At 43.4% G+C, this 12,459-nt stretch overlaps 1 protein-coding gene across 1 annotated transcript; it reads left to right on the top strand.

Annotated features, from left to right (window-relative positions):
* The first annotated feature begins 2,752 nt into the window (after positions 1-2,752).
* Positions 2,753-10,863, top strand: LOC101178135 (Fc receptor-like protein 1). The gene is given in 8 exon segments (XM_030823641.1): positions 2,753-2,788; positions 3,332-3,421; positions 4,510-4,582; positions 4,807-5,094; positions 5,509-5,787; positions 9,285-9,520; positions 9,523-9,570; positions 10,756-10,863. Coding segments are annotated over 8 exon segments (1,158 nt in total).
* Positions 10,864-12,459: the final 1,596 nt, after the last annotated feature.

Here is a 12,459-nt window from a genome sequence, read left to right as displayed (position 1 = left end):
TTGATGGAAGGAAGAAAGAAAAGAAGGAGGAAGAGAAGGAGGGGAAAAGAATAGAGGAAATGAGGGAGGTAGGATATAAGGGCAGAAAAAGTGGGAGGTAGGGGGAAGAAACAGAAAGAAAGTTGGGGAAAGATAATTGTTGGAAAGTTCTCAAAGGGCTACAACTTTTTAAAGAGAGTAAGAATCCTGGTCCTGTGGTAACCTCTCTGACTCTGTTCCCTCATGGCTCCTGTCACCGTCTAGTCAGGTGAGTGGCTCTTCTCTTTGTTCTTTTAGATCTCTAGGACTCACACTCACTCTGCTAGGTATGAGAGATACTTCCAGTTCTAGCCTCTTGGCTGTGGGCTGCAGGGATTTGGGCCAGAACTAGGGTGAAAAGAGCTGGGGTCCAGTGCTTTACTCACCTCCCTCTAATCCTGGCCATGGCAGGGACACTCTAGTATCACATTTATCTCCGCTTTGCCACCTCCCTGCTTGATGGGCAAGAAGACCATGCCCTGACTCTCTCAAGGCAATGAATTTTCCCTTTACTATTGGGCCTTGGGACAGAAAAGGAGAAGATAACTGTGAAGGGAAAGTAAATCATTCTTCTGGTTCTGGCCACAGGCGCTCAAAGGCCCCCACTGGAAGCACTGGAGGCAACGATGGGAAACATATTTATACTAGAGTGGCAACTAGAGAGCTAAGGAGATGCTCTGCATTAAATAAGAATGCCCGTGTATCTTTTACTTGGATTGTAAACTATCAAATGCCTAACTTGTTTCTCTTTTTTTACTGGAATTCTAATATAATACAGAAAGCTTGGTTTCTTATTAGACTGGAAAGTTATATTTTCTTCTTTAATCATGTCTATAATCATTCTATAATCACCTATAAGGGAGGTGATGCTTGTGTACCTAGCTTGTAATTTTAAGCAAGAGTGTTTTTAAAGTGGCTGGGGGAGGGTGGTCTCTGGAGCAGTGTCATGAGATCCAGCAAACTCCCTGAAATTATGACAAAATGTGTGTATATGCACAATTGTGCCTTCCACTAGGGAATGAGCCTATAAGTAAATGTCAAAAGTTAAAGGCCACCTATCCAGGCAATTATAGTCAAATCCTTGTTCCAGACTCAGTAATACCTGGTGCCAACATTTCTTCTCTATCTCTAGCCCTGTCGTTATTTTCAATATGGTCGCAAAAATCTTATTCTTCAAATATTTCTTGAATGAAACTGATTGCATCTTCCTCATCTTCACTGAAAATCTTGCCCAGTTTCAATATAAAGGAAGAGAACATTTGGCCTCCAAGAGGGCTTAGCACTGCTTTCTCATTATCAATACTTATGGCTCCCACTGTCCACACCTACTTTCTATTCTAATGGTAGAACTTTCAAAGTGGTTAAAAGGTGTAGAACAGTTGTCTTTAAACTTATTTGATCAATTGTGCTACTGAGAACAAAAATTTTGAGCATGTACCTACAATATATTATACAGACACTGATATAAATCCTATATTGAAATGTTGTGAATGTGGTAAAATATACACAAAACAGAAAACTTTAAAGATTAAAAAGTGTTTAATATAATCTGGAATTTCTCAATGCTTTCTCCCCACTTCCTTATGGATCCCATTTTGAGGACTGTGGATGTAGATCTGGTGAGAAGATGGCCTCTCTTCTGAGACAGGACCCTGGGAGCTACCCCTCCTCCATGGTCTCATGGCTAGAGGGATAGGCTGGGAAGACAATCTAAACAACTCTCATGCCCTTTTTCTGTATTCCATTCTTCCTCCATGTATGACACTGTCTTTCATTACACTGAAGTTAATGATCGAAGGTTCAGGCCTGGGGTTAGGCTTTTTATCAGAATGACAAACATTTTTCCTGAAATCTAGTCCAATATACTACAATTCCAAATTGAGATCCAAACTTGAATTCCTGGCTGTATTTCCAAATGAAAAATTTCCCCAACGAGCCCAGCCCTGCAGCCTCGGTCATAGAGCAGTATGGTGGCTGGCTCTCCTTTCCTTCTGCACAATCTTTTAGAGAACAGTCTACAAGCTTTTCTCTATTCTATTGTGGATTTTTTTCCCTGCTGGGGGCAGATCCCAAACACCCAGCTGCTCATTTGCTTTCTAGTGACCACTATCTTCCAAGGGGAGGCAATGACCTGAACAAGCAGAGGAGCCCACATCCTTTCTCACAGGGATCATCCAAACCCAAAAACAATTCCCAGAAGCCTCTGATAAAAGCCTTCAAGTGGGGAACTCTAGAGTTTGAAGACACAGATTCAGGGCTGATGTCTCAGTGGCCCAGTTTGTTTCATCTAGGGAAAATGACAAAGGGCAGGTCCTTGAATCGTACCACTGGTCAGAGCCTCTAAGGAAGGAGAGATGCAGAGAAAGGTAATCATGGTCCCATGAGGATGTAAAGTAACCTCAAATTGATGTAGGAGATGTAAGAGGGATTGTTTTAAAATCCATACTTAGTCCAGAAAACTGTTGGCACCTGGAAAAATGACATCAAAACCGTTAACAGACATAAAATGAACAGGATGTTTAGAGGGAAACTAAGTGGAATAAAGCCACCTTTGCTGAGCAGGGAAGCTAACAGGGCCAGTAGGTCCCAGGGCAACTGCGGATACCCAGATTCCTGACTTATGTATACAGTACTATCCCCTTCCCTTATGAACAGAAGTGAAAGCGCTGGGTCAGGGAGCAGCATCATCACTACAGGTATCTTTGTATCTTTTGCAGACTGGCTGAACATCGACATGCCACGCAGTGCCTATGAAGGAGACCGTGTGGTTGTGAGGTGCTTGGGAAAAATAAAGACATAAAAAGACTAATATACTATAAGGATGTATCTCGGATATCTACCTACCATAGTGCCTCAAGCTATACCATTTCAAATGCAAGATCCAGTGACAGTGGCTCTTATTATTGTAAGGAAGAGAGGAAACTTTTCTTATTTATAGATGTGACAGAAGAAACAAGATCAATATGGCTCACTGTCCAAGGTGAGGGCTCACTTTTCAAATAGATGAAACTGGAAAAGAGTAGGGCCTGTGTAGGCCCTGAGGGTACAGGGCAGAAGAGTAGGGCCTGTGTAGGCCCTGAGGGTACAGGGCAGAAGAGTAGGGCCTGTGAAGGCCCTGAGGGTACAGGACAGAGGAGACCACCCAGGAAGAAGTGATAGGTGGGCTGTGTGTCCTGCTCATCTGGGCTAAGAAAACAAGCCTTTTCTCAACAAGAACCCCCCAACGCACTGACAGGTGGTCTCTGTTTAATTCTTCCCTCTAGAGTTGTTTCCAGCACCTACGCTAACAGCCAGACCCTCCACTCTCCTCTAGCTCTCAGAAAGGAGCTCAGTGACCCTGTCCTGTGACACCCAGCTCCCTTTAGATCTCAGCAATATGGAAAGAAGACCCAGGATATTACTGGTGTGAGGCAATGACAGCATCTCACAGTGTCTGGAAGCATCTCACCGTGTCTGGAATCCTATATACAAGTACAGAGTTAGTAAGAGTGGGTTGGGCTTCCAGGCCTGGGTTGGGCAGGGAAGAACCATGGCATCTGGCCAGACTTTGGACTCTTCTTTCCAGTTGTGCTTCCCCTATCCCTGTGGGTGTGGGAGCTACAATGACTGATCTGGACCCTTTTCTATTTATTTCTACAGTGGCATCATTTCCCAATAGCTTTGCTCTCCCTGTCAGAAAAACAATAAAAATCTCTGCATTTACTGTGCAACTGGCACTGAGATATCTCAGTGAACCAGGAGATAAATAAATCATGGGTCTCTGTCTGCAAGGAGGGACGCCCAACCAGGAGGCACATTTGACCTAGATAGAGCTATGAAGGAATGACATAATAATAATAATAGAAATTACAACGAACAACCCCAGCCTTTATAAAAGGCTTAAATGCCAGGTCTGAACCCAAGCTGTTATTCTCAGTTAGGGAATAACCCCTTTGATACTCATAAATATCTGGAGAGGAGAAGAGTTAAGGAATGTTTACAGCTGTACACGACACTGTTCAAAGCAGTTTAACATTTAGTCCTAGTAGCAACCCTATGATATAGTACTACAAATAGCACTTGTAAAATAGGTAGTATTATTATCTCCATTTTACAGATGAGGAAAGAGAAAGCACCGAGCTGTTAAGTAGCTTGCCCAAGGTAACTCAACACATAGAGCTGGAATATGAACCTGGTCACTCAGGCGCCAGGGTATGTGCTTTTAACTACCTTGCTATACTTCCTATCTCAACCATGCCAGTGAAGACTGGTACCAATAATAGCTACCGTTTGCTGGACCTCTCCAAAGTGAGGAGTACTTTATACTTGTATCACATTTCATCTCCATGAGAACTCTGTAAGGCAGACATGATTATTCACATTTTATATTTGAGAAAACTGAGAACCAGAAATAGTAACTGACTTACCAAGATTGAGATCCAGAGATAGTAATTGAGCCCATCCCCCTAGCCTGTGCTCTTCCTACCACTCCTGCTGCCTATGTACATCTAGAGATCAGGAGAGGATGAGATTTCTGTGGGCTGTGGTCATTCCAGAGAGCAAAAGAATGTGGAGGAGGTGCAGGGTAGGATTGTTATGGAGTATTAAACAGCAAGGTGGTCCTGTGTAACGTTCCTCAGCGTGCTCTCTCGCTATTAAAAACACTCAGACAAGTGAGGTGGACCCTCTACCCAAACATTTAGTTCCACCAACCCCACTTGCCTTAATGCCCAGCAGGTGATACCGGCTTCCACCCAGCCCTGCCCTCCTTCACACCTGGCCCTCACCTGTGGTCTCATTTTTACATAGGGATCCCTGTGTCTGGGGTGCTCCTGGAGACCCAGCCCTCAGGGGGCCAGGCAGTTGAAGGGGAGACGCTGGTCCTTGTCTGCTCCGTGGCTGAAGGCACGGGGGACACCAAGTTCTTCTGGCACCGAGAGGACATGCAGGAGAGTCTGGGGAGGAAAACTCAGAGTTCCCCAAGAGCAGAGCCGGAGCCCCCTGCCATCAGGGAGAGCCATGCAGGAGGTTACTACTGTACAGCAGACAACAGCTACGGCCCCGTCCAGAGCGCGCTGCTGAATGTCACTGTGAGAGGTGAGCGGCCTGTCTGAATCGGCTAGCCGGCGGCTCCCCGCTGGGGTCAGTTTCCTTCTGTAGCAGCGAGGATGCTCCAAGGTGCTGACAAGAAACAGGGCGTGAGGAAGGTAAGAGGCCCTATGGGCACTGTAGTCTTGTGATGGGGCAGGTGGTGGCAGCAGCAGCGGTGGCAGAGAGCAAGAGGAGGGTGAGAAGGTGGACGCGGGGCCATGTATCCCGAGATCTTCACCAGAGCCCAGCACAGCTCTGCCGGAAGCACCCCTGCAGGGTTAGACCAGGAGGTGCGAGGTGCGACGTGGGAAGGAGTCCAGGGCCGGCGGGGTGCTATGAGGCGAGGATGTCCTGAGCCGAGGACCGAGTGGGTTGTGAGTTGGGACCAGCCTCGCTGACGGACCCTACTGCCTCTCTCAGTTCCCGTGTCGCGTCTTCTCCTCAGCTTAATTGCTCCTGGCGCCCTGGCCTTCATTGGCGATGTGGTGGAGCTTCACTGTGAAGACAGGAGAGCGTCTGCACCCATTCTGTTTTGGTTTTACCATGAAAATGTGACTCTGGGGAACGCCTCAGCACCTTCTGGAGGAGGAGCGTCCTTCGATCTCTCCGTCGCCGCAGAGCATTCTGGGAACTACTCCTGTGAGGCCGAAAATGGCTGGGGGTCCCGGCGCAGTGAAGTGGTGGCACTCAAGGTCACAGGTGAGACATGGCAAACAGCTCCTTCCAGAGAGCTCGCTGCAATTATACCAAGCAATGGCTGTTGCTTCCTTTCCTTTGGAAATTTCTGCTCCTCGAGGAATCAGAGTTCCTCTAGAAAGCGCCTTAATGCTCCAGGGCTCTCCCTGTAATTGGGTTTTTTGTTTGTTTGTTTTGGTTTTTGTTTTGGCTTTTGTTTGTTTGTTTTGAGACGGAGTCTCGCTCTGTCGCCCAGGCTGGAGTGCAATGGGGCAATCTCGGCTCACTGCAACCTCCGCCTCCCGGGTTCAAGCTATTCTCCTGCCTCAGCCTCCCGAGTAGCTGGGATTACAGGCACCCACCACTATTCCCAGCTAATTTTTGTATTTTTAATAGAGACTGGGTTTCATCATATTGGCCAGGCTGGTCTCAAACTCCTGATCTCGGGTGATCCACCAGCCTCGGCCTCCCAAAAGTGTTGGGATTACAGGAGTGAGCCAACGCAGCAGGCCTTGTGTAATTGATCTTAACAGCAGCATTGCTGGCGAACCCCTGGTCTCTCCTGTTCCCTTTCACTGAACCAGTAAAACGTGTGAAATAGATACTGGGTGTTGGGCACTGTGCTAGGGTCAGGTCAGCGTTGGGAGTCAGGTCGGTAAGGCAAGAAGAAAGGAGGAAGACTTCCCTGAGAAAAATAAGGAAGTATCTTGCACATGCAGAGCTCCAGGGAGGGAGGAGATACAACTAACCCTTGTAAATACAAGTAGAAAAACCGTGAACAGACTAGATTCTGGGATTTAAACTTTTACTGGAATTATCTCACTTAATCTCTGTAGCAACTCTCATTTTACAAATGAGGAAATAAAGTTTAGATTAAGTAACTTGCCCAAGTTTACATAGCAAATAGGTACAAAGAGGGAACTTTAGGCCAGGGCTGCCAGAATCAAGAAACTGTGCTCTTAGCCACCATGTTAATATACTATGATCGTTCTATACATTTTTTTCTTTAATCCATTATTGTGGAGAACTTCATTAATAGATGTCCTAATACGGAACAATCCTTGAATTTCCCCTATAAACCCTTCTTAGTCATTGCAGGTAGTAACTACATAAAACTTGCTAATGTTTTATTTTAAATTTTAGCATTTTGTTTATAAGTAAGTTTTCTTTTCTAAATTCTACTCGTCTAGTTTAGGTTTCAGGGACAGGTTAGCCTCATAAGAATAATTTCAGAAGTTTCCATAGTTTCTGTGCTCTGCAACAATTGAAAACACTATTGGAATTATCTGCTATTTAGTTTTTGGAACTAGCCCAAAAACTTTCTGAGCCTGGTGTATTTTTCTCTCCATTGTCAGATCTTTTTTTATTTGCTTTTTTTCAATTTTTTCACCCTTTGAAAACACAATTTGAATGCTTTCACTCAAAAAGTTGGGCATTTTCTAGATTTTCAAATTTGTCACATAATGTTGACCATAGTATTATTTTCTTCTTCTTCTTTTCCTCCTCCTCCTCCTTCTTCTTCTTTTGAGGGAGTCACTCTGTCACCCAGGCTGGAGTGCAGTGGTGCAATCTCGGCTCACTACAACCTCCACCTCCCAGGTTCAAGCAATTCTCCACCTCAGCCTCCCAAGTAGCTGGGACTACAGGCATGCACCACCACACCCAGCTAATTTTTGTATTTGTAGTAGAGATGGGGTTTCACCATGTTGGTCAGGCTGGTCTGGAACTCCTGAACTCAAGTGATCCACCCACCTCGGCCTCCAAAAGTGCTAGGATTACAGGTGTGAGCCACCACACCCAGTCAACCACAGTATTTTCATCTAATTTTTTAAAGCCCTCTAGTTTGTGATTGTGTCCTTCTCATTTCTAATTTGTTTGTGTGGTATCTTTTCTCTTATCAGATTTGCCAGAGGTTCAGCTGTTATATTGCTCTTTTCAAATACCTAGATTTATTTTTATTATACAAATAGATAATTGTTTTATCATTCAAATATATTTGGTTTTGGTTTTCTAGTTCATTTATTTCTCCTTTACTTTCAGTATATTCTTCCTTCTTTTTATTTTAAGTTTATTTTATGTTGCCTTTTCTTTAATTTCTTACCTGAAATGCCTATTCATTTTTCATCTTTGTTTTCTAATGAATACATTTAAAACTGTATGTTTTCCTCTAAGTACACTTTCACCTTATCCTAAAAGTTTTAGTGAATATTTTCATTTGTTTAATATCTAAAGTGTGTGTATATGTTTTCATTTGTTTTTCAACCTGGCAAATTATTATAATTTATAACTATTATAAAATAATTTCTTATGAATAGATTTTTTAATCCTTTATTTTCTTAATTTCTCATAAGTTTCTTTGTTATCCTTGTATTTAACATTTTTTCAAAGTGGCCTGTATAATTTTTACTTTTTGGGAACTTACTAAGAATTTCTTTATGGTCTAACATATAGTCAATTTATATAAATATTCTATATAGAATGTGAAAAGAATATGAATTTTCTGTTAGAGGTACACAGTATATATTTTTCTATAAAATTAAGCTAGTTGCTTGATTTATTCATTCTCTATAGAGTCTTATATATGTTTGTCCTGTTTAATCTATAAATTTTTGAGAATCATATTCCCATTATTGTCTATAATTCTCTTAAGTCTACCTTTTCCCAGGGGCTTTGCCGTGATCATAGTAATTGTGTGAGATGGGGCATTTTGGCTGCAAATGACAGAAGTCTCATACAAACTGGCTTGAGGGGAAAAAAAAAAAGCAAAGTTGGTGAGAGGGGTCAAGAATGGACAAGGCTTTGTGTGCAAGTGGATGCAAGGGCTCTGTCTTTGTTGTCCCCCTTCTTTCCTCTGCTTTCTGCCATTAGCTTCATTCTTAGACAGGCAAAGCTGGCCACTGATAGCTCTAGGCTTACATCTCTCCTTTCTGCTAGAGATCCTAGAGAAAAGAGTTTCTTTCCAATGACTCCAGCTTAAAACCATAAAAACAAGACAGGCAGAGGTTAGAGATTAACCAGTCTGTGTAAATGTGTCCATCCCACTCCTACGACCCCCTTTCCCAGAGAAAATGGGCCTGCCATTGGTGAAGTCATCAGTGTCATACAGCGCAGTTTTTAAAAGGAAAATGCATAACTCAGTTGACCTTAGGCCTTTCCTACTCTAGGCCTCAGTCTCTATCTCTAGGAAAGATCTAATTCTAGCCTTCTCTGTTTCTAAGACTTTTTGAGCTCATGAGAACCAAACCATAAGTCTCTATGTCCCCACGTCCCTTTATCGTCAGAGTGGAAGCAAGGGCTCCTTTTTAGGTATCATTGAGTGAGGGGCATTGGTGGGGCGAGATGCTCGTAAAATGGTGATTAGGATAGGGAAGATCTGAAGTTCTGTACTTCCTTACTTTTGCAAGTACCCTAAGCCCACATCACACAACATCACCAACACCAACATCAAACAACCTCTCTTAACACTGGGAGCTGCTTTAAGAGTACATTCCTGAGTGTGCTCTTACCCCTTCTGTTTGCAGAGCCCCCTACCAAAGTCCGTTTGATTAATGGTCCCCACCACTGCGGTACCGTGTGTGATGACGGCTGGGACATGAAGGATGTGGCCGTGGTGTGCCGGGAGCTGGGCTGTGGAGCAGCCAGGCACGCACCTGCTGGCATGTTGTATTCAAGAGTGGCAGAAGAGGCCCAACCTGTGTTCATTCAGGTTGCCCTGTGCAATAGGACAGAAGAGGCACTGGCTGAATGTGAGCAAATTTTGAGACCTTTGACTGTGGGCATGAGGAGGATGCAGGAGCAGTGTGTGATGTTGGGTAATGGCAGGGCTTGGGGAGTGGTATTTGTGGGCTAGCCCATCTCCAAGATCCTTCTTTGTGCTGCCACTTCCAATTCTCCTTGCTACTCACCATTGCCCCCTCCTTCTTCAGAACCACTCAACCACTCTACGCAAAAATGTGCTCAATGCAACACCATTACTTCACTTAAGCTGGTCCAGAGTTAAAGGGGTCTCCTATAATCTATGCTCATATTAGTAGACTTTATCTGTCATCTCAAAAGACAAAACACTGGTATTTTTTGTGGCTGTGGGTGAGGCATAATGCTAGGAAAATAATTATAAAATCATAGAATTATACAATTTGAGTGATTTTCATCAAGATCACACTGCTTATATTGTTCTATAATCTCTTCAGCTTTTCTCAGCTCTCTCCCCTAAACAACTCTGCTCATCAAAATGAATCTCTGGATTCTAATAGGAACTAGGAGGAGTTGGAAGAACACTGAGTCTGTCAAGAAAGCCAGGCCACAAGTTGTAAAGGACAGAGCTACCTAAGGGTAGAGGTAAAATGAAGAAATTCTGGGACCACTGCAGGTTCCAAAGCCTCCATAGAGCCTTGACTGGAGTGGAAGCCAGTAAGACTGACTGCTCTGTCTAGCTGCAGCCCCAGCCCCAGCCTCCCATGGAGCCCTCCAGTCCCATGGACCAGGGCTAATGAGTGGCCTTTCGGAGGTCCTTGGTGAGAAGAAAAGTCTTTAAAACACTAGGCCAATGCTGAGCTTTAGGACCTAGTAAGAACCTGTGACTTGTTCAAGGAAATTGACTCAGTATTGGGCACTAGCAAGGATCCAAGATTTGGAGTCAACTGTTTAGAGCTAGAGGTTTACCTCCCTGACTTGCCAGCCATGTAGGTAGCAAACTTCTCCAAAGCTTATTATCTTTGTCAGAAAAGTGGGATAGCATCTAGCCAAACTTCCTCACAGAGTAGGACAAGATCAAGCAAAACACACTCATAAAGACCTCTTGTGGAGCAAAGTCTGGGAAGAAGTCCCTGGGCTGCTTTGGGATGGTCCGGATGAGGGGAACCAGTCTGACGCTTGGGGCTGGGCTCCATCCTTAATCTGGGCCTCTCTTCTCCTGGGAGATCTTATGAGCTTGTCTGAACAGTACTTTACTGGGTATCCCCACCTTACCACCTCTTCCCCTTTTCTCTATAGCATTCTTGCCTAATACTTTTTGAAGATCTGGAGACTGGGGATCAGCAGGCCCATATCCTCATTGGCCTCACAGGCCTGGAGAGCACCACAACCCCAGATGGACTTTAAGACTTTACCTGTGGCTCCCTCATCCCCTCTGCAGGACTGTAAACACCACTCTCCTGAGCCAGTCTCAGCCCCACCTGTGTTAAGGGAAAAAGCCAACTCCCAAAGAAGCTGAGCTTGGTGAAATTGTCCCCCACATTGGCATCTTGGCCAAGCAGGCTTTTCTAGTCTTTTCCAGAAGTGCCTGGCTGGGAATCTCAGTTACTGTCTCCTTGGCAGCCTGAGATGGAACAAGCAAGAAATAACCTGAGATGGGCCCTACACCTGGTAGAAATGTGGACATATAAATGAGACAAAATTAAAGAAAATATGGGTATTTAATCTCCTTTCTTTTTTTTTTTTTTTTTTTTTTTTTGAGATGGAGTCTCGCTGTGTCGCCCAGGCTGGAGTGCAGTGGCGCGATCTTGGCTCACTGCAAGCTCAGCTCTGCCTCCTGGGTTCACGCCATTCTCCTGCCTCAGGCTCCCGAGTAGCTGGGACTACAGGTGCCCGCCACCACGCCCGGCTAATTTTTTTGTATTTTTAGTAGAGACGGGATTTCACCATGTTAGCCAGGATGGTCTCGATCTCCTGACCTTGTGATCCACCCGCCTCGGCCTCCCAAAGTGCTGGGCTTACAGGCGTGAGCCACCGCGCCCGGCTTTAATCTCCTTTCTTAATGGCTTGGAAATAAACTAGGTTTTAAAAAAGTTATTTTTTCAATTTTTTAAAAATTACAATGTTAAAACACATTGGGAAAAAATGGTATACAAGAAAGAAAAGTCAGCCAAAATTCTAACACTCAGAAGTAACTGCTGTTAATGTTCTGAAACTTCCTGAAGGTCATATAAGGAACAAAAATAACATTTATATATTCTTCAGTGAAATAATATATAAGCATATATTAATGCATATATTTGAATTTATTGTACCATAATCTATATATTATTTTATAGTGTTTATTCAATTTAACAATGCAACATTAACAGACATTTGATAGGTATAGAAAATACATACCACATGCACATATATGTATATATGTATGTATGTGTATGTATAAAACTTCCCTCTCAAGAAGATAAATATTGATTCAAAAAGCCCTTTACTAGCTTTGGGAGTGCAGACTTAAGGGAAGGTAGAAGCCACATGCTTCATGATGCAACACACTCTATGAGTCATCAAAACTCATTTACTGTTTAATCAGAGGTACATGTTGAATTTTTAAATCATCTTCCCAGTGTTATTTTTGTTTCCTTTTAACAATATGGTGGATTACATTAACATCTCCTAATAATAAATAATTATTTCAACCCTACCTGGCTGTGATGTATATTAACATCCTGCTGAATTCTCTTTGGTAGTATCTTATATAAGACTTTTACACAGATGTTTGTTTGTTTGTTTATTTATTTATTATGCTTTAAGTTCTAGGGTACATGTGCACAACATGCAGGTTTGTTACATATGTATACATGTGCCATGTTGGTGTGCTGCACCCATTAACTCGTCATTTACATTAGGTTACACAGATATTTATAATGAGGATTTGTCTGTAGTCTTTCATTCTTTCTTTGAAAAACTTTGATATCAATGCTATATTGATTTCTTATATGTTAAAAG

This window comes from Nomascus leucogenys, chromosome 12, assembly GCF_006542625.1.
Source record: "Nomascus leucogenys isolate Asia chromosome 12, Asia_NLE_v1, whole genome shotgun sequence".
In the NCBI taxonomy this organism is placed as follows: Eukaryota; Metazoa; Chordata; class Mammalia; order Primates; family Hylobatidae; genus Nomascus; species Nomascus leucogenys.
The sequence above is the reverse complement of the archived record's forward strand: the minus strand, read 5'-3'. Positions and strand labels throughout refer to the sequence as shown.